Consider the following 21,481-nt stretch of genomic DNA (forward strand, 5'->3'; position numbering starts at 1 on the left):
GGAGGAAAAACACAGAAAAATTATGCCTTCAATCGAAGAACAATCACAAAAGCTACAAGCTGTTTGTGAAGTCATTGAAAATGGATATCTATATGCCAAGCAATGTTTTAAGAGCCAAATGTTAATACCTGGAGGATGTCTCTTTGTAGTCACAGATGGTCAAAGCCACAAGCCGGTAGTCTTCTACATGAGACCGGGCCTCTCCATATCTTGATTATAAACAGCAGGCAGGTAAGAAAGAAATCAACCTTAAAATATATAAAATCAAGGACTGCTCAGATTCTGTTTAGGACACAATGCATAATTATGATTCGCCAGTTTCTGCTGACAGTGTTAAACACGTGCCCAGCACATAGCACATCACGCAATATCAAATTTGTGAGGCCTATCAGCTCTGTGTCACATCATCTCACCCTGGTATTTACACAGTTCAGAGTCAGGAACTTGCTGTGGTGCCATGGAGCTCAATCTTCTGACTGTACACTGGGATTTCCTTCCTGCAGGGCACAAGAATTCATTCCCTCTGTACTATCTGAAGTCTAATTTTCTGGAAGTATAAATTTGCCCTTACAAATGCCATATGCCAGTGGATGGCATGCTGTTGGGATTCAGACTAATTGCTCAAAAGCTGGACTAGGTATCTGCACACTACCCCTCAGTCACCTCTGACACTACAGCACTACATATGCACAGATATAGGTCAAGCACATCTACAAAGTATTGTTCAGCTTACAGGTTAGTTGTTCAATTCGCACTCTCAGACACATGGTTGACTTGTACTAACCTCTGCAGCAAAACCGGAGTAAGAAATCTGTGGCTTTTCACTTCAGCCGTGCCTTCCCACCCATATCATGCTTTCCTTATGCTGATGCTATTGCTTTTGAGGTTGTGCAATAAACTGAATCACCAAAAGAATGTTGACAAAAAGAATCATTTGGAAATAAAAAACAAATCCGGATCATTTGGTGATACCACTTCAGTGTGTCCCACGGGTAGCTTCATGGAAAGAAGAGGATGGTACCCTGCAGGACAGGACTGGAAACACAGGCAGTGGATTTGAGTGGAAGGAAGGAGAGCAGGCAGTACTTGTCACAGCCAGTGCATTGGGCAACCATTCCTTCAGTACAGAAAACTCTATGTAAAATTATCTTACTCTTGCTAATTAACACAACAGAGAAAATGAAAAGCCCAGTTCTGTGACAGAGCAGAAATAAGGACACCCTAAAAGCAGTGATAGTTAGAAAGTCTCAACCCATCCAATATACAGTATGGAGGTTCTTCCAAGTGCCAGTACATAGATCCTTTTGATGATGATACTCTGTGGGGTCAATAAAGACAGGAAAGCCCTCTTCACTTCAGCCATTTATTAGATTTGACACTGCTAATGAACAAGGACATAAGCCTTCAAATGCCGAACACATGACTCCTACCAACTTCATATCAGCGGTTCTCAGGAGGAGAAACTTCACCTGAATTATATATTTAGGATAGAAATAAAAAAATCAAGTACTCCAGCTGCTCTAGCAGATTATGGAGGGGTTTGCAAATAAAACACATTCTGAGTGCTTGAGGTCTATTTTGGCAGCTCTTAAATCTTTTTCTTATTGAAAACTCCTGTTTGCTACAATATATATAAAGATGGGATTTTGCTATACTGGCAGCATTTCAATATATAAAATCACCAGAGATCATGGAATCAGAGCTCTGTAACTAATTAAACTTCACAGGAAATGCTAACATGTATTTCTTAAGGAGAAAATTAGTATGGTAGCAACTGTACATCACTTACCTACAATGAACTAACCAGCTCCATTTGTAGCTGCCATCTGTCCTCACTCATTGTTAACAGCCTTCTTCAAACTAACACTTGATAAAAATCAAAAGATCCTAATGCAGTCCATTGGCCTGCACACTCAATACTCAAATAAAACATGTTCCTAAGTATAATAAACTTCTTCAGGCAGAGCAGTTCCAAAATACTTCTGGATTTTAACTTAAACCTTCTTAAAATGTTGTGGGAATAGTTTACTTGTGTAAGTGAATAAAGATAACCCAAGAACTACATTTGTATATAAAATTGTCTTAAAGAGGCCAGTAATCTGATTTGTTTTCATTAGCATTTCACTGAGAGCACACCTAACCAAATGCCCATTCAAAAACCAGGAAACTGGTATTAGTCATATCAGCAGACCTCCTTCACTTGCTACCTTTGCTTATTTAAACAAACCAAGGGACATGGAATGTAACTCACTGTTCTATTGAAGATTACAAATATAGACAGAAAAAGAAAATTAACGCTCCAAGGAGAAGGCACTTCTGAAATAAAATGGTGGTTTGGGAAACTATATTTTGAGATCAAGCTTGAAGAATAATAGTGCTAACTATTCTAATTATGTTTGAAAACTCAAAGCTTCCTTAGTTAAAACAATATATATCTTTGATTGCTTATATTAATGGGTATGGTAGCTTTGCAGAGTATTGTTTATGAATATAATACATACATAGTGCTGAGTTTAATATTTTATTTGAATGACGTTCAATGTTATGCAAAATAAACTGTTATGTTACATCCACTGTGACATCAACTAAAATGTGAACTAGTTTGCATAGGTTAGTACTTTGGGCAGCATGATGTTGCTCTAGTCCACCAAGGCTTAAATATTCACAGTGTAGAGGAAAAAACAGGAATTAAAGCATTTCTACTAAAATATATTTTAATAGCTGGTGTTAACTTTCTGCATAACAAAAGCCAAATTAAGATGATACATCATATGATCCAAGAGTAAGTATATCTGTCCTTTGAAAAACAATTGTTACCTTCATAACTGTATACTCCCAAATACAGTACAGTTTTGCAAAATAACTAAAACTTTACACACTTTAAAGCAAACATAAGCCAAACTGCACAGCGGTTCATTTTTGCTTTTTATATCACACTGCAAAAACCAACAGCTGAGAGGGTTTCCACATCATGCTAATCAATGTCAATACAGTCATTGCTGTCTTCCAATGGTCTAGCAATTTCTAATAGTAATATTAAATACACGATTGTAATGCTACAGTATAGCTTATTTTCCCCCCTAAAATAATAATAATTAAACAAATGTCAACAACAACTGGATTACAACTTAAGTACAATATGCAAATTCTATTTATCAGACACAAGAAGCATATGAAATTCCTTTGAATATACTGTTGTAGTGCAGGCAGTTTAGGAAATATAGCTTTCAGGTTTTCTTTCAAAAGGAGAGATGAGGTTCCTATGGCATAAAGCTGGAGAAAATCACTAAAAGCATTGCAAAATGTTTTATTCTTCTACAGCTCACCAGTACTTTGTATTTGCCAGCATATCAGTTTGGAGAACTTCAACAGCATCTTTTGTCTGTTTCAGTATACTATTTAAACATTTACTAAAGCGTATTCTGTATTTTAAATGGAGTATTAATCAACATAATTAAAATCTAACATTTTATACCCTGTACCACTTTCTGCCACAGACTTCTGTATTTGTCATTTCCTTTTCATTGTACAAGATGACATGCAGTCGCTGCACTATAAAAACTAGAATTATTACCTTTCCTAAGTATTAGAGACCTTCCATATCCCCGAGGAACACTTGGGACACATTTGTCAAAAATATAATCCATGGGATGTGATCCTTTGTCAAATCCCAATCTGCTGAAGTGGTTTATGGTATGCCAAATGTAATCAAGAAAACCCTGTTTCATCAAGATTAAATGCTAATGTTCCATAATGAAAAATTACAACTGTGATATCTGTAAGTAGCTTTGTTTAGAAAATGAAAATTAGCCAGGCAAGAAAGAGTAATGAAAAGCAAGGCACCCATTTGTTCTTGTATATATGTATGAATATGCTCTATGTTGTTTTCTACATTTATACTTGTGTTAGCAAGAATTACAGCACATTGTATCTTCTTTATTTCTAAAATGCTTAAAATGGGAATGTGTGAACTTCCAACCTGAATTTTGGAGTATCTTGTGAAATTCAGCTCCTTAAAAGTCTTTTCCTTTCCCCAGAAAAATGCTGTCTGCATAAAAAAAGTACAGTGAGGGGAACATGCTGCGTTTAAAAGGAATTTACACTTCAAAGGTGACAAGATAGCATATAACATCTGTTCACACCTATATCCCACTGCATGTAACAGGCTCCAGTGTACACCTTGTAAAACCTGAGCTGGCACAATTTAGTTGCTGACTTACTCTCCCTATCTTACAAATTTTAGATCTTAAAAAAACATCATTTTTATAATTGCACTCTGATAATTTTGGGCCTTTGATAGCACTGCTAGAACAAAACTGCATAATGACATTAAAGTTTGGTTTACATCAAAAAGCAGGAACTGTTCCATATGAACACGGATTACTAAGCATATACAACATAAAAACCTGACTACATGAATGAGTAGCTTAAAACAGTTCTTAGTAATTCTGCTGACATACCATTCTCAAGAGAAATACAATTCACATGTTGTTTTGTTTTCCTGACATTTTTATTTTGCAAATTGCTTTAGCTGTTTTGCCAGGCTGATGAATATTCAAAATTAATAAAGGAAATTTTATTTCCATTGTTTAGCATAACAGAGTCCTCTAATGTTATCGAACGTTCATTTTCTGATTTACTGTTCCCTACGCATACAGTGCTCAACGCTGCAAGCCATCTCCTCATTTAAGGAGAATGCTAGTATATTTATAGGCGGACACTTTCTTTTTTATAAGTCACTAAAAATTGCAACTTGATGCAATGTATCTATTCCCTATATTTCTTTTTGTTCATATCTGGTTAACAAACTGACAAGTTGTCCTTATTGTTGTCAGCATTACACAGCTAATAGAGCAGTACAGCAGCAAGTGATAGCCAATTCTGCATCAAGCATCCTCAGAAAATGTGCCAGCCATTGTAAGATGAGATTCTTCTCCTTGCTGTTGATGGCTGGTGATGAAAACCAACACAGAAACAGACTGCTTGTCTCAGAGCTTCTAGCTCAGGTTACCACATCACCCTTTTGAGAAAGCCATTTGACTTGCAAAGCTTGCTAATTTCATGTGGAAGTCACCAGTGATTCATAAGGGTGTGTCACAGCAGCAGCTCTACACACAAAACTTTTAAGAATTTCAAATGACAGCAGTGTCACCCATACAGACTGCATATTTGCAGTATTGCATCCCTAGTTTTAAACCACAATTCTTGAAGGTAGACGCCCCCGGTCAGCTTTAGCCTTGAAATTACACAGCTGACAAGAAAGCACAGGCAATTCTACAGTCATGGGCATTTTTTAATTTATTTTTTTTAATACAGTCATTCCACACTGTTTGGCATCTGGTATTAGCCCTGTGTTAGCATCACCTAAAAATAATTGCATAAGCTTTCCAATTCCTAATTGTGTGCAAAAACAGAACTAGGAAGTATTGGCACTGACAACTTTCAGTTGACACAATAAATCCATACCGCCTGCCTTCTTTATTCTCTAAATAGCTATTGCAGGCTTGCTCGCTTACTTTTGTGAAACGAGAAATATAAAATTGCCTTTAAACTCTATATTTAATTCTACTTTCAAAATTTCAGAAATAGAAGAAAGCCAGTGCAGGTTCAACATTCTGAGAGCTACTTCAAAATTAACTTCTCCAGCACACGGCTGAACACCACAAATGATACTATCAGCAAAAACATTTTCTTCCTTAGACATGTATGCATCCACATGAGTAAGCTCCCACGTGAAAGTTTAACTCCTTTGTCCTTCCTCCCAAAGTTTCTCCCTGGGAGGGAACATGGCATCCTCCTGGCACCCAGTCAAAGCAAAAGCAACTTCCCTGTGACCCAAGCCTGCTGACACAGTCCCTCTTAAAGATCCATTATGTCACCTCTCCCCAGCCTCACAGTCAGACCTGGATCTCTCAGTCCTGATCATAAGTTAACGGACACCAAATAGCATATGTGAAGGTTTGTCAGCAAAATATTGTTACTGTTTTCTACAGATGGCTAAACTGAAGCATGATGGCATACAGTATGTCGGACTTCTGTTTGGTTAGTTTTCCTTTCAGTGTCAGTTATGAGAAAGATTAAATCAGTAAAAGAAAACATAGTATTTCTCCCTCATTAATCATTCGGCAAGCGTACAACCCACTGTTGGATCACCAAGATTTCTTGAGGAAACTGAAGCAATAGGCCACTGAGCTGAAACGCACTACAATAACCAGAGCTATCCTCTACTCCTCAGCGGAGGTGCAAGTATTTCTGCAGCAGGGTAGGTACATTAGCTCATCAGCAAAGCAGCCATTAAGCGAGCTACCTGTGGTAAGGAGGAGGGACATGACTGCAGGCTTTGTGTGACTGCACAGCGCGGGGGCCTCACACAGGATATTTATTTACAGCAGTACAGGTGAAGGTAAAAGAACTAACATGAAGTATTGGTTGTACGTTGCCCTAATGGAAGTTTCTATTTAAATGCTAAGTATTACCAGAAGGACACAGAAGAGTTGACAGGTTTTATATTCTAGATAGTCTTTGCAAGGAATTTTCTGTGGAAAAGATACTGAAGAACCATGATTCCAGATATGGATCTAACTGATGGACTGGGATGCAAGCAAAGCTGATAGAAGAGGTCATGTTCGAAATAAGAGAAAATGGGTAATCCGGGAATAAATGTGAGTATGCAAGACTCAGGAAATTTTTGCTGTTAGAATAGACCTGCTTATTGTAAGGCTGCAGGGCAGTAGAGTGTTTTATTTGTGGGTGTTGAGGGTTTTTTTTCACTAGCATATTACTTGCCATTATTTCAAATGACTGAATTATCTACTCAACGTTTTTATTTTTATTAGGATGCTAACTGCTCAAAAATTAAACACCTCCCTAATAATTTGAAGATGTGTTCAAACTCCTGTGACTTCAGAGTGCCATAAGAAGTGAATTGATTTTATGGTTGTTATTATAAACAGAAACAATATCTTTGAGGTGTAGGGAAAAGATATTTCCCCTTTACAGCTAACTGACTGAAATCTTTATAGGACTGGCAGCACCAGGCTTCCAGATATGTTTTTCATTTTGAGGGAGCACTATTATAAGCAATGCTGTTTTCAAAGCTCTGAGCTTCTTGTTGATTATTTATCTTTAGTTTAAAGGACTCTCAAATTGGATTCTGAGTGAGAATGCAGACTGTTACAGCAGTGATAAAGTCATGAACATGTGCGCTTAAAAGATTCTTCTGATTTTTTTCTAAAAGGTTAGAGTAAATCATAATAAAGCTCAAAGGACTAGAGACAAAAATTAGTTAACGAACTCAATATAATTTGCTGGAAGCATTCCTGTTTTCCCAGTTCTCTGAACAGTACCATACATCCAGCCATCATCGATCGGTTGCACATTAATGATATAATCACCATCCCTGAAGGAAACTTCATCTTCATCTTGGGCACTGTAGTCATACATAGCTCTGTATGTTCTCTGTTGAAGGAAAGAAAACAAGGCTGTAAAGTCTCAAGCTTAAACAGAGATAGATTTCTTCTCTTCTTTGCACAAAGAAAACGAAAAAAAAAAAACAGTAAAAAGAACAGAGGGAGCAAGGCAGAGAAATCACAAGTTACCCATTAAAAAGAAACAGCACACCCTCCACCCTGTCAAATATAGAGTGAATACAGCCCCTTCTTCTGAGTACCAAAATAATTATTTTTGTAAACCTACATTGTCCAAAGTCCTCATACAAAGAGATTTCAAGCCATTCACTGCCTCTTCGAAATACACCAACTGTTGTTTCATATATTCACTAGTAACAGTTCATTACATCCAGCCATGGCTAGCTGTGCTTCTGCTCCCTATCTGCATGATTCTCAAATGGCTTCTCCTGTGTCTTCACGACAGAAAAGCAGCACAGTCTTCATCCAGGTCATTAACTTTGCCATCTCCCTGAATGTCCTTCATTTCTTTAGGATTCTACCCCGAATTAAAAATTAGTAATATATTACTATCTAATAAAAAAGACAAGATTTCAAAAAGCCTACAAAAATAATTTTTATGAATACTCATTTTTGCATGCTCAGATAAAAGATTGATCTAAGCAAAACACAAAGTCCTATCATTTTCTAAGCCAAATTTCTCTACACCTCTGTCCATGTAAGCAAAGATTTCCACTTTCTTTATAAACAGAGTACTTCTTTCCACTCATAATCAATGAAGTGCTATCATTTGCTGGAATTCAAAGTCAGAGGTAACAGTTTCCCCTTGTATCTTAACAGCAGAACAAAATGAGCTCATTTTAAAATTCCCAGGAGCACTTTCTTTTCCTTACCCCACCTCTTGACAGAAGTCAAGAACAGTTCAAGCATCACTGATAATATTCACTTTCCCTACCAGTAATTTTTGATATGTCACCATATCTAGCTGAATTTTTCTGGTACAATGATTTAAAGGAAAAAAGGTAAAAAAAAATGTTTGAGTTAATGCTTAGTACTCCTTGTCTGTACCTTTTAAGAGACAGCAAACTTTGATCTGCTTCCCAGTTGAGAAAAACAACTCTGTATTAGTTTTAGTCCATCTCATATGTTTTTTTGAGGGTTTTTAATGAAGTTATTTTCAGAGAAGATGGAGATTTCTCCACACACTATGAGTAGGTCAATTGTCACATGTTGGAAACGTGGGATCATCTAATCCAAACACTAGAGAGTACCTGATTATTACTGATCACATGCTAGAAACACACTTTTTGTCTTGATTCTGCCTTTAGCATTGGTAGCGCAAATTAAACACTACAGAGAAATGAGCTCCTGGTTAAATACTGGAGATCACTACCTCTCCTGACAAGCCTACTCTGAACTGTATTCAAGTCTTGCTCTGTATAGTTGTTCTCTGTCATGCTTTGTAATGTTGTTGCCCTGCAGGCTGTGACCAAGAGCAATTTTCAACTAGAGCTATGTGGTTTCTTGGTGGTTCCTTAATGTCTTCCAAGTGTTCACAGATGATGGCGAAAAAAGCATCATTGTTTATGCACTACATCGAATCAACCAACTGGGAGGGTTCTATCATGACAAAAAATTCTTTCAAGTTTCACAAACTAGAAAACTAGTGGTCAGTAAGGAATGGTCTCTGCATTTGAGAATCTTATTCCTTCCAACTGTTTCCAATGATTTCTGTACTGAGCCTTGAAACTTAACTCCAAAAAAACCAGTGAAAAATATTCTATTACAACAAGGTCAGTAGCAGTTAGTCCTTTAAAGAATTTATTTTAAAAAAAGGTCCACTTAAGAAAAATTGTAGTAAGTCTATATCTGGCATAAGGCAGAGAATGGATTTTCCTCTGAGCCATGATTATATGTCTCCCTTAAATGGGCAAAGACTGGGGAAAGAGATTAAGTGTTTTATTAAACTACATAAAATTGGAAAAAAAACTTAAGTTTTTGTTCACTCAGAAGGATGCTCACTCATCCTTAGAGCATCATGGCATACAACATGCTACTGCTGTCTCCTTTAAGGCAGCTTGACTACATGACTCTGGTGACACAGTTGTGAAGACAAGCTGGTAATATCAAACTTTAAAAAAAATTTATTAAGGCCCTAAATGTTGCTGAGAAACCTAAATTTATGGCCTTAACACCTAATTAGGTGTTAAATGGCTGTCAGGAGAAATCTCCATAATAATCCTGTTAGCATTTAATGCCTAATTATCACTTCAGAGTGCAGTCTGGGCTATATAATTGAGAATTACAATGCTTAAAGGATTCAAAGCAGGGATTTTCGAAATGCATTTTAGTGAATTATTCCTCTGTCAGTAGTGAGTTTAGCAGGTACCAAGAGTACGAGAGAGTATAAGAAAAGATTGAGATGTTGCAAAAGAGTTACCAGTTTGGTAAGCTTCAGTTTGCTTTGGTCCCCACCGACTAGCAAACCTGCTGGCACAGCCCAGGATTTCAGGTCTCTCACTTTTTGCACTCAGGCCCTTTTGGAAAGCAGTCAGCTCCCCGAGTGGCTTGCAATATCCTTGGAAATCAGTGGTTGATTCCAGTATCAACTGCCTAACAGCTACCATGCAGGTGTCCAATGAGTTTCTCAGGTTATTGGCTCACCCAAAGATGCAGGTATATGAGCCCCAGACTTCCCAGCAAGTTAGCCCCCTTCAGCCCCCAAGCAACCAAGAACCTGGCAAGCCTGAAAGCACTCAAACTTCACAGAACACCATGATCGTTACAATATAAAATGCCATAGTTTCAGTCTTAAAGAAAAATGCAAGTTTCAACTAATCTTGAAAACATTTTTTTTCAGCTCAGCAAGCTCTAAGTTTTGTTCATAATGAAGTACTTCATCTCTTCAAAAGGTGATAGTGGTAATAAATACAAAACCATTCAAAATAGTTTAAAATTCAAAATTAGAAGTTGGTATTTTTAAAGTAAAAGGTTACTGGAGCTGGACTATGAAATCTTTAGGCAGTGATATGATAAAAAAATGTGATAACCATTAAAGCAGCTCAATTTCCTAAAAAACCTAGCTGAAGACCCATTCAGCTCTCCTTCCATAACCAGTTACTTCTAAAATGAAATATTCACTCCAGGTTTACATTCCCATCCACCACAATTAAGAACTTCATGATACAGCCATGGCTTCTTAAGAAAGCCCAGTAGTATAACTTGGTTTTGATCAGGCACGAGTGGCTGCATGACTGTTCTATTGAATTAGAAAGGGCACACCAATACGGAGTCTGAGCTAGCTTTATACAAGCAGAGATGAGTAATATGGATAGGCACAAAGCCTGCTAGTACAAAATCAGCAAGTCAAAAAAATTTGAAACAAATTTAAACCAACAGGGTGATCTTAAGAGATCAGTGGTTTTCATTCAGCACTAGGAGCCTGAATTCATCACAGAAAGCTCCGCCGCTGAAATACTGTCCAAGTGTTTACTACTCGTTTTAAGCAGGTAGGAGATACAGTTATTTCTTTGCCTTCTGGAGATCATAAACTATTTTTTTTTAATGTATTCTGACATAAACGTTCTTGACATTGCCCTCAGTCACTTAATCTTTTTTATACATGAGGACTACCACTTACATTTAGGACTAGGTCAGTCAAATAGTCCAACCATAAAATTCAAGGGAACCAATTCACTCATATTTAAGTGATTTCACAATAGTTGATAATGTTGCTTACCAAATAAAATCATTCTTTCAATCAAATACTCACCAGACCTGCTGAATGAGGCTGTGAATGCATGGACCTCATGGATGACATACTGGTCTGGTGCATGTATCCATATCCTTGGGACTGGCTTTGCTGATATGCCCCAGGCAGAACAGGGGCTGTGTGTTAAAGAAATACAGACATATTAATTAAGCTTTTTTTTAAAAGTCCTCATCCAGCATTTTGTAGAAACTGTAGATTATTTGCACTGTAAATAGCAATTTGACAGTATGAAATGGTTCAGAATTATTTCCATATACAACATAAGGCTTTTCATAGGTTGAATTACACATAAATGTACCCAAAGCTACAGCAATATATCCACAAAACACCGTCAAGGTTAGCTGGAAGGAAAAGCTTAACATATCTTAAGAAGTCTGACTGTAAAATTGTGTACAAAAGCTTGTAACTAACTCAATTTTGATACTACTATAGATGACACACTGAATATCATGTGCCATATAGTGCCATTTATTAAGGAAAGATTGATGAAAAATACTATATATTAACTGTATTAGTTTTGAAATGTTTCAGTAGGAATTCTCTGCAATTGATTCCTAACTCATTGTAGACTAACATTTATTGGGCTATGAATAAAGAAAGACTGTGATTCACAGGGAGTAAAAAAGTGAGCCCGCAGTTGGGTTTCTTAGTTTATTCTCATTCCATCAACATTCTTAGCCAAACACAGAGGTATCAGTGGTTACTTAAATATTTCCAAATCCATCATTTTCAGTATCTTCATCCTAACACACAATTGTTCCATCTCTTTCACATATAGTTTATTCACATTATTTTAACAATTACATTATTTTACCAATTCTGTATGGTAATCATTAATAGGTTGACTTTTGTTGTACCAAGAGCTTCTGAAAGAGTTAAAACAACCAACCAAGGACCCCCTACCTCTACTGTTTACTAGGAAAGGATTCATAAAACTTCCCATATCTGCTCTAACACCTTACTTTGGCAACAGACTGGAACAGAATGTGTTAAAAACATGGTTGATGAAAAATCTGTGAGAAATAAGTACAGCATAAGTGATAACTCAATATTTTCCTAGCAAGCCCAATAAGCATTTTTAAAGCAAAATAAAGAACTGGTTTTCAAAATCTGAAGTTTAAAAGCTTAGCCACTGCATATTTGTGTATGTTTTGCAAGACTCTTGCACTATGAGAATAACGACTTCTGGCTTGTACAGCAATTATTATCCCATCTCAACTGTTATTTACCAGAATTTCACTAGTTCAACTGGAAATTCATTTAGCTACACTGAAAAGAAGTTTCTTATCTGTTGACACTTTTTCAAGTGGTCCATTTAGCTGGTATTCTATCTAACTCCTCTGACAAAAGCCATCTTTCGCTATAAGGAGATGGAGCTCATGCAGCCCATGAGTCAAAAAACCTTCAAATATTAAGTCATACAGCAGTCAGATACTTTCTGAGATACACCTCTTGGTCTTTCTGGAAGTGAGAACCACTTCTGCAGCAGCCATAACACAGAGATTCAAGAAAGAGCAAAGCTAATGCAGGATTTAATGGGGTTCACAATGTACGAAAGGATCCAGGACTTGTAAAATCAAAAAAACCTTGGAGCAGCAGGAAACCAGTTCAGGAGATACAGGGAACCGCTGGAGAGGGTCCAGCAGAGGGCTATGAAAATGATGAGGGGACTGGAACGTGTCCCTGATGAGGAAAGGCTGAGAGAGCTGGGCCGGTTCAGCCTGCAGAAGAGAAGGCTGAGAGGGGATCCTACTGATGCATACAAGTATCTTAAGGGCAGGTGTCCAGAGGACAGGGCCAGGCTCTTTTCAGTGGTGCCCAGTGACAGGACAAGGGGCAACAGGCACAAACTGCAGCACAGGGAGTTCCACCTGAATGTGAGGAAGAGCTTCTTGACTTTGAGGGTGACAGAGCAGTGGAACAAGTTGCCCAGAGAGGCTGTGGAGTCTCCTTCCCTGCAGACATTCAAAACTTGCCTGGACGCGATCCTGCGCAACCTGCTCTAGATGAACCTGCTTTAGCAGGGGGCTGGACTAGATGATTTCCAGAGGTCTGTCCCTTTGAACCATAACCATCCTGTAATTCTGTAGGCACCGTTAAAAAAAATTTTAAGAAGTATTCATAATTACAGTAATGCTTGTTCAGTGATCAGGACAATAAATACATGTGAAAAGGGATTACTGAGAAAATGTTTGCTGAACTATTTCAGAAAGAAAAGTCAACCTTGTGCTTTCATCAAGGTGTTTTACCTATCCTGCCTCCCCAGCTAACAAACTCGAGTTCAACAGAAGTTTTTCTTAAAACCTTCACTTAGTCTATGTAGCATATTCAAATGCACTAAGTATGCAATTACAACTTGGGATGTTACTTTTTGCTCTACTATACTTGTAAAGATAAGTAACACTGTATATTTAACCAGGGTTTTTCCGATACAGAAAACATGTTTCAAACTATTGTATTGAATAGATTGCTTTGTTGAGTGAAATTAAAGTGATACACAGTCAAGAGCAACACTGGAACATGATGAATAATGGATGTTTTAGAAGTGCCAAGTTCATTCTAATGACATATGAGTATAAAGACATTTTAAAGCAGTTCAATCATCAGAAAACTGCTGCTCGTTAACATGTTCACAGGATTATCATGCATTAAGTGAACAGTACTAAGTAGTTCATCAAGTAATTTATGTTTCAGTGTTGTTACAAGCTATTTCTACATGACCGTGAGCCCTTCATGAGAAAATAGAGAAAAGCATAATTTAATCAAAGGTTCTGTGATCGAGCCAGAATGAATATATTTTGCCCAATTCACCAACAGCATAAGCATAGGTCAGTTCATAGAAGCCAATGGGGTCTCACCTCCTCACACCAGCAGTAAACTGGTTATGTGTGTTGAAAAGTGAGCACAGATTAAAATTCTAACTTAATAGGAAGTAGTATCTTAAGCTGATATTCACCGCTGACCAGTCAGCACCCTGACTGCTCTGCAGCAACAAAGGGCTGGTAGCTTCTCCCTGGTAGGGGCAGACACCCTGACAGACCCTTTCCTCTTCCTAAGAGAGGTGAAGACACTGGTAGAAACTTTTTACTCTTAATTCCTTCTCCACTAAACAGATATTTCTCAGTTCCTACCCATCATCCAGTGTCAGCATAAGGCAGCAACCCTACTGTCAGCCTCATTATAGACTCCAAATCCACAGCCTTATTTTGGGGAGGACAACCCACATCCCCTGACTCCGTGAAAACTGTCCACAGCAGGTCTGAGACATGCTTTCCTCTTTTTTGCAACCCACTTCTCACAAGCTGAGAGAACTCTGTCAAACAGTCTCAGTGAACATGTTTGCTAATCTACCTGCAATGACGGAAATCATAAGCTCAGCAAAATAAAGCATTTCCTCCAAAGCAGGAAAAATTTTGGGAAACCATTAGAACCTGAAGTATTGGAAAAATATTCTATACAAAGAAAAATAAGGAATTTCCAGGATTAGCTTTGCAAATTATCTTCTAGTTCTTTCCCTGGTTATCATATAGATGAACATATATATCAGCACAAGTATGCCGATCACTTGATTGAATAATTCCACCTTTTTTTCCATTAAAAGAATACTGTAGTAGGGCTGCAAAAAATGATCTATAGGTTTTAACATATTTTTACAAAAAATACTTAAGAAATCTCCAGATGGTTGTCTATTGGGAAGAAAATTTGGGAATCACATAAAAGAGCATATTAGTGAAGAGACAGCAGATCTGTCTGTGTTTCTAGCAACATACAAATAATTCAAGGTAAGACTGAACGATGCAGACAAAGCGTTTGACTTTTCTTCACCATCATCTCCATAGTTAACTGCAATCTTTGACTCAGGCCAAAGTATAAAGTTCTATAACATCCTTGAGCACAGCAGCCACAAAAGCAATGGTTTTAGTTAACCTAAGAGAATGATAAAACACAGTGGTGGAACATGAAATTCATTTAGCTGAAGCCAGACTTATTAGTGAGGGAGCTGAGGGCTGACCATTGCTCCCAGAAGTACAGGTGGATGCTTTTTCTTGTTGCGGTAAGACTTTACCAGATGCATTCTGATGTATCAAAACTTACTTTTTTCTTGTTCCACTTACCAAGCAAGCCAGATATTCATTATCTACTTGAAGAAAGTTATCCTGTATCTCTTACTACATCTTTATAGGCTTCCCCAGAGAAAAGAGAGAAAAATGAATGAACATGATGAAAGGCAAACAGAAAGGAAGCCTCCAAGGAAAAGATGAAGCTGAAAGAATGATAGTGAGTATCAGCTGGCTGCAGCAGACAATGGGGTCTGCACTGTGTGTACTGATCAGAACGTGCTTTGAGAAGGACTGGGTAAGAAAAAGGTCAGACTGTGGGGACAGGAAAGGAATAATTAAGAGAAAATTGTATAACTACAAGGTTAAAAAAATTATGCTAAAAAATCATTTAAAAGGTATGTTTCAAGACATATTTTATCAAGACTATACATAAGCTCTCTTTCATTCTTTTGTACAACAGAACCTCAGCAGTCGACGGTAAAACAATGTACCCTCACCACTAACTACTGCACTTTTGCCACTTACTGCAATACATGCCATTTACTGGGCCAGATGTTAAGTAACAACCATGTCACTCACCCTTACAGACGTCATGCACTTTTAAGCAATTATTCCACTTCCTGTTTTGATGCTATCTCGATTCATGCTTTCACTACTAAGACTTCAGAGAACTCACAGAGAATATTGCAACATTTTGTAATAACAAAACCAATATCAGACAGCAGGAAGTAAAAAATATATTGTAATTATTACGTGTTTGACTTTAGCATCTGTAAGACACAAAAGATCAAACTAGATTTTCGGAGGAGCAGTTACAGCAGAGCCAGAATACAGCAGCAGCCCCATACACCTTTGTGTTACCAACAGCACGACTAGCTCCCCCGGAATAGATGAAGCTGCCCACGGAACTCATGTTGCTCCACATATATTGAAGTCTTTCCCCTGTCTTGCCTTGCTGCCACCTTATTTTCCACAGGTTGCAACATCTAGAGCAGGCCTCGTGGCATCACTTTAGAAGGCCTCTCCCATAGCTTTCAGTTCCTTCTTTCTTTGGCCCTTCCCTTAGAAATTACTCAGTTATGTCCTGTGCAACTGAAAACATTGTCGAAGTATTGACGCAATCACATGTGGAGAAGTGCAGGCTTAGACGCTCCTGGGGCACTCAGGTACACCCCGTGCGTTGTTCATGCGGATGGATCACTGCCCAGACTGCACAATCCCCCTGACCACTTCCCAGTCCAAGGCACACGAATACACAGCTAAGGAAGTACAGCCTTAGGGTAAACTGCTATTGCTGTGTTGAAGCTGGTGGATAGTAACAACAGACCTTTTTAAAGCTGTCTCCCAAAAGTGTCACGGAGATACCTTTCGTTACAAACTTTGGCTCCGTACTTTATTTTTTTGTTTTCTATCATTTCCCCCAGATGTTGGCTGCTATATTTAAAGTGATTACTCTAGAAGTAATATAATCCATTGCCAATTTAAAATCAGGGCCAAATTTGCAGTTAGGTTGGGTTTCTTTGGGCCTTGTCCTGTAAATTCAGGCTGGAGATTTCACTATACCCCTTTAGGCAACCACACACCCTGTAATTCCTCCTGTTTCCCATACTGTGTATATTCCTGTACAAGCTCTTGAGATGAGCTCAATCCAGCATTGCATTAACCATACAAGCATCCTGAGAAACAGTTTTAAGGAGAGACTGGAAGAACTTTAACACGTTAATTCCTGAATTAAGTTCACATCCTGCCCAAACATGAACAGCAGGATAAACAAGATATAATTGTTGCCAACCAAGAATTTAATGAGTGTTTTAAAGAATGCCTGTATCACAGGTTAATCAGAAACAAGAATCTTGATACTTTGGCAGCAAGTAAGGCAGGATAGATATGATGAGAATAGGATGTGAAAGACATAAAAAGAGAAGAAAGGTAACTTGACTGCTATGACAGATGAGCTTTTAGCAGGCTTTTAAAGATGATGCGCTAAACATCATTCTCTGCTAAAGTTAAGAGTGTTGGAAGAACTCAGAAGGAGTCATGAGGTGATATGTCTCAAAGATGCTGTAAGGCAGTCCATTCATGATTCCCACTGCATATCTGAGGTTGATGCTCCATCAGCTGGCTGAGGCAATCTAACACTCCTACCACCTTTTCTCTTCCTCTCAGCTGGGTTGTTTTTCTGCTGGCTTGATGAGCTAAGTCAGCTCGGGAGGGATCAGACCAGCAACAGATGCAGTGCAAGGAAGTAGTCAGGATCAGGTACCCAAGGCCACAGGCAGCAGAAGGCAGCAAACTGCTAGATCAGCTCAGCTGTTCCAAGGTGTGACCCCCCGGAGCAGCTCACTCCTGTGCAAGATTCCTCTCAGTTCAAACCACAAAAAAGCTGAGCCTCTCATATGCTTCCCTCCAGATGTCCTGGCATCCAGCTCCAAACAATGCATCCCATGTAATGCAGATGCTCCTGTATGCTAGCATGCGGCATGCACTGCTCAGCTACTTGTATCCTAGATCTCCACAGTATTTGAGAAAAGTCATAGTGGAAGTTTAGAGAAGATTAAGCCAAATGCAGCCAGCAATAGAGTTGATTACTTGACAGTAAAAATAGGTATTGTAGAACTTGAAGGCTTTAATCAATGTGCAAGGACTGCCCAGAGATAGAGATGGTGAAGAGGCTGAGATGAGGTACAGAACACTCTGCAGCACCCCCATGGTACAGAGCAAGGAGATAGTCTCTAAAGGACATGACAAAAAAGCAGTAAAAGGAGTATAGAGAACAGCCAGAAGAATACAGATACATTAGATACAAATAACATTAGTAAAAACTCACTAATTTTCCAGTGCAGAACCGATTACCAGGAATGGTCCTTTCCCAAATTGGGATGAAAAGAAAAAAAAAATCTCAAAGGTTCATGCAAAAAGATATTTTAAAAATCAGGTAAAGAAACTATTTTATGTCAATTATTTCAAAAGTTCTAGGTTTCATTCTGATAATTTTCAATGCTTATTATAGTTTACGTGGCTTCAAAATTAAACATATTTCAACATAAAGCTGGATTCGTTTCAAAAATGTCAAGCTATAACTTTAACAATCTCAAAACTGAATAAAATGGAAGATTTTGGCATTGAGATATTAATCACAAGCAATCCATTCCTATAAAGTCCTTCGGCATTAAAACTGTTATCTTCTGATGAATATTGAAAAATTCCCAGCCATCTCTAAAGTTAAATTGCCCAGCGTTAACTTTTCAGATAAGCTAGAAAATGGAAACACATACTTTAAACTGATTATAACTCTTATCTACTATAGTTTTATTATTTTCTAGTCAGAAAGAGTAGCACAGCTAAATTTACTGGGAATAGCTCAGACAGCATAAACATATAAAAAGCACTAACCTGAAGACTGCAGATGGTGAGACCTGATACAGAACAGTGCTGTTTTTAGAACAGTAGAAAACAACACGGTAAGGCATCGTGGCATTTTTTCTTGTAACAGTAACTTTCCCTTCATTTCTTTTCTTTTTTCTTTTTTTTTCTCTTTTTCTTGCCCTTTACTCATCAGTCAGGCTGCTTTCACGGATGCCTGAGCTACCAGGCTTGTTGCTCTCAACGGTCCTGTCAGAAGCAGCAGTTTGTCTGCATACTATCCATTACAGGAGTCAGTGTTAGTTAGTAAATTGGAATATCAAACCCAGATATAATTAGGTTGTTGAAATAACAACCTGAAAGTATGGCCTAATTCACATACTGTGCTAATAAATATCTGCCATGCTCACTGACCTCATTAGAATTGAAGCTCTGAACTACTTGGAGTCAGTGGCAAATTCAGACCATTACAAGCTTAGGAAGTTTCCATAACCTAAATTCTAAAGATGTAAGAAATAAACCATGCCACCTTCAAATACATCAACAACATTAATAAACTTGTATTTAAAATAACTAACATTAATTATTCATGATGCAAAAAATCATATTGTCTCTACTTTCAACATTACTTACTGACATGCTACAATGAATAAAATAAAATGTTTTAAACTGAACTTCATTAGTGTCATGATTAGACTAAGACTATTTTAAGCATCATTCTTTTATAGCACCATCTTATCAGCTAGCAGTAATTAATCCTAACTATATGTTTCCACCAAGTAAGGTGAAGTAGATTATTATGGGAAATGCAGAATCATACAATTATAACCCTTAAAAGCAGTTTCAAAATAATAAATTAAGATTTGATATTGAAGGAAATTACAACAGAACGTCATACACAGCTATTTAGCATATGTCAAAGAAAAAGAAATTCTGAAAGTCAAGACAAAAAGAATGTTTAATGTGCTCATGCCACATGGAATCCTGTATTTTATTCATAATTTGTTTCCCTTTTAGGGGGGGACTATCTCATATTACAGTTATTCCTGAGAGCAAGCATACTCACAAAAAAATCACCTGTTCCAAAATTCCTATTTATATGAACAGCCAATATCATTAATACTGGTTATACTGGTCTTTGTTGTGGAAGTCCACCATACACCAAATAGTAGATGGAGTGGAAATTTGGGAGTACTAGCGAGTCTAGTGGAAGAACTGTTGGCAAACTGTCTCTCTAGTACATCATGGTCTACACGTCAGGTCATTCAAGCCTTCTCCTTAATTCTTCATATTTTGAGTGGTGGATCAGTCAATTCATTATATTCTTTTACAGGGCAATCTATTTCTTGAGGTCCATTCTGGCTCAAAAGCCTTTGCTATCATTAACAGATCATTGTTGGTGTAAAGCATCAACAGACTTGTGAAGTTGTAAAGTATTAAATACATGTCATCTTGCGCTCTGCCAACAGGAGAGTTGAAGAAGCCAGATCTCAAGCAACCCACAGAGTCCCTGCCTGTAACTGTGTCTGACTGTGGAGCAGTGAGGTGGTGAGAGGCAGCGTCATAGCTTGCGAAAAGCACAAGCCAGTCCTGTCCTGGCAGAGCAGACAATTTTGATGAATACAAAAGGCCATCAACTTCCCCAGGCTGCCTTTGGAATGGCCATTTAGGACTGCAAGACCATAAACACTCAGAACAGATTTGATAAATGTAATTCCATAGCAGCTCCTTAAAACAAAAGCTTTTTCACACAAAAGCTAAGGTATTTGTTATAAGAAAAGGGTGGTAAATGATCTCCCAGGAAATTCAATAAGTAAAATGTTTCAAAAGGTTACCAGCCTTTAAAAAATATAGGAAGAGGCTGTTCGTAGTGTTCACTCATACTGACATGTTTTTGTGGGTTTTGCTACAAAAAAGGATAAAATGGAAGTGAACATAACACAAAATTACAATTTAGAATGAGTGACAATTATTGTCTTCATCCAACTTCTACGAACAGTTGGTTTGGGGATTTTAAAAATGGTATGAAATCTGTATCTGACATTTAGAATTTTATGGGCAGTTACAACATACTTCACTTGATATTTAATTCACTTAAAATACAAACCATTTATCCTCCTTCCAGATCCCACTGACTAGTTCTTACTGCAGCACTGTAAAAATAAAACTACCTCAATTATTTGGCTTTTAACCCTAAAACTGGAGTCCTATTCATCCCCAGTTTTGAATCCTAACATGTAGTTTTAAGGTTATTATGACAAACACAGAATATTCTAAACCAGTTAAGTGTAGTGCAACTGACAAAATAATTACATTTTGAATATTCTACTAAAAAATCTTCAATGTTTAAAGGAGCACAGTTTATACAGGTACTATGGAAGGCGGGGGGGAGGGCTTAGGTGGTTGGGTTTTGCTTTGGCAGACCCATTAACCTAGCTAGATCGTGATTTTTTAAAAATTTATTTATTTTTACTATAGCTTCTAAAATACAAGGTCTTCAACACATCCCTTGTGGTTTAACCCCAGCCAGTAACAAAGTACCACTCAGCCACTCGCTCACTCCCCCTCCTGCCCCACACTGGGATCGGGAGGAGAATCAGAAAAAAGTAAAACCCGTGGGTTGAGATAAGAACAGTTTAATAATTGAAATAAATTTTGAAAACAATGTTAAGACAATCTCCTGCCCCACACCGGGATCGGGAGGAGAATCAGAAAAAAGTAAAACCCGTGGGTTGAGATAAGAGCAGTTTAATAATTGAAATAAATTTTGAAAACAATGTTAAGACAATAGTAATTGCAAAGAAGAGGAAAGGGAGAGAGAGAAATAAAATCCAAGTGAAAAAAAACCAAGACAAGCACAATGCAATTGCTCACCACCC

General features: G+C 37.7%; 1 protein-coding gene across 2 annotated transcripts in view; it reads right to left on the reverse strand.

Moving 5' to 3' along the window:
• Positions 1-2,505: 2,505 nt before the first annotated feature.
• NEBL (nebulette) overlaps positions 2,506-21,481 on the reverse strand; it is a 269,776-nt gene continuing 250,800 nt past the window's right edge. For both annotated transcript variants that reach the window (XM_055805484.1, XM_055805485.1), the window contains 2 exons: positions 11,179-11,294; positions 2,506-7,458 (listed from right to left, as the gene is read on the reverse strand). In XM_055805484.1, the coding sequence (XP_055661459.1) occupies positions 7,282-7,458; positions 11,179-11,294 (293 nt within the window). In that variant the 3' untranslated portion in view covers positions 2,506-7,281. The remainder of the gene's footprint in view (positions 7,459-11,178; positions 11,295-21,481) is intronic.

This window comes from Falco peregrinus, chromosome 5, assembly GCF_023634155.1.
Source record: "Falco peregrinus isolate bFalPer1 chromosome 5, bFalPer1.pri, whole genome shotgun sequence".
Classification (NCBI taxonomy): Eukaryota; Metazoa; Chordata; class Aves; order Falconiformes; family Falconidae; genus Falco; species Falco peregrinus.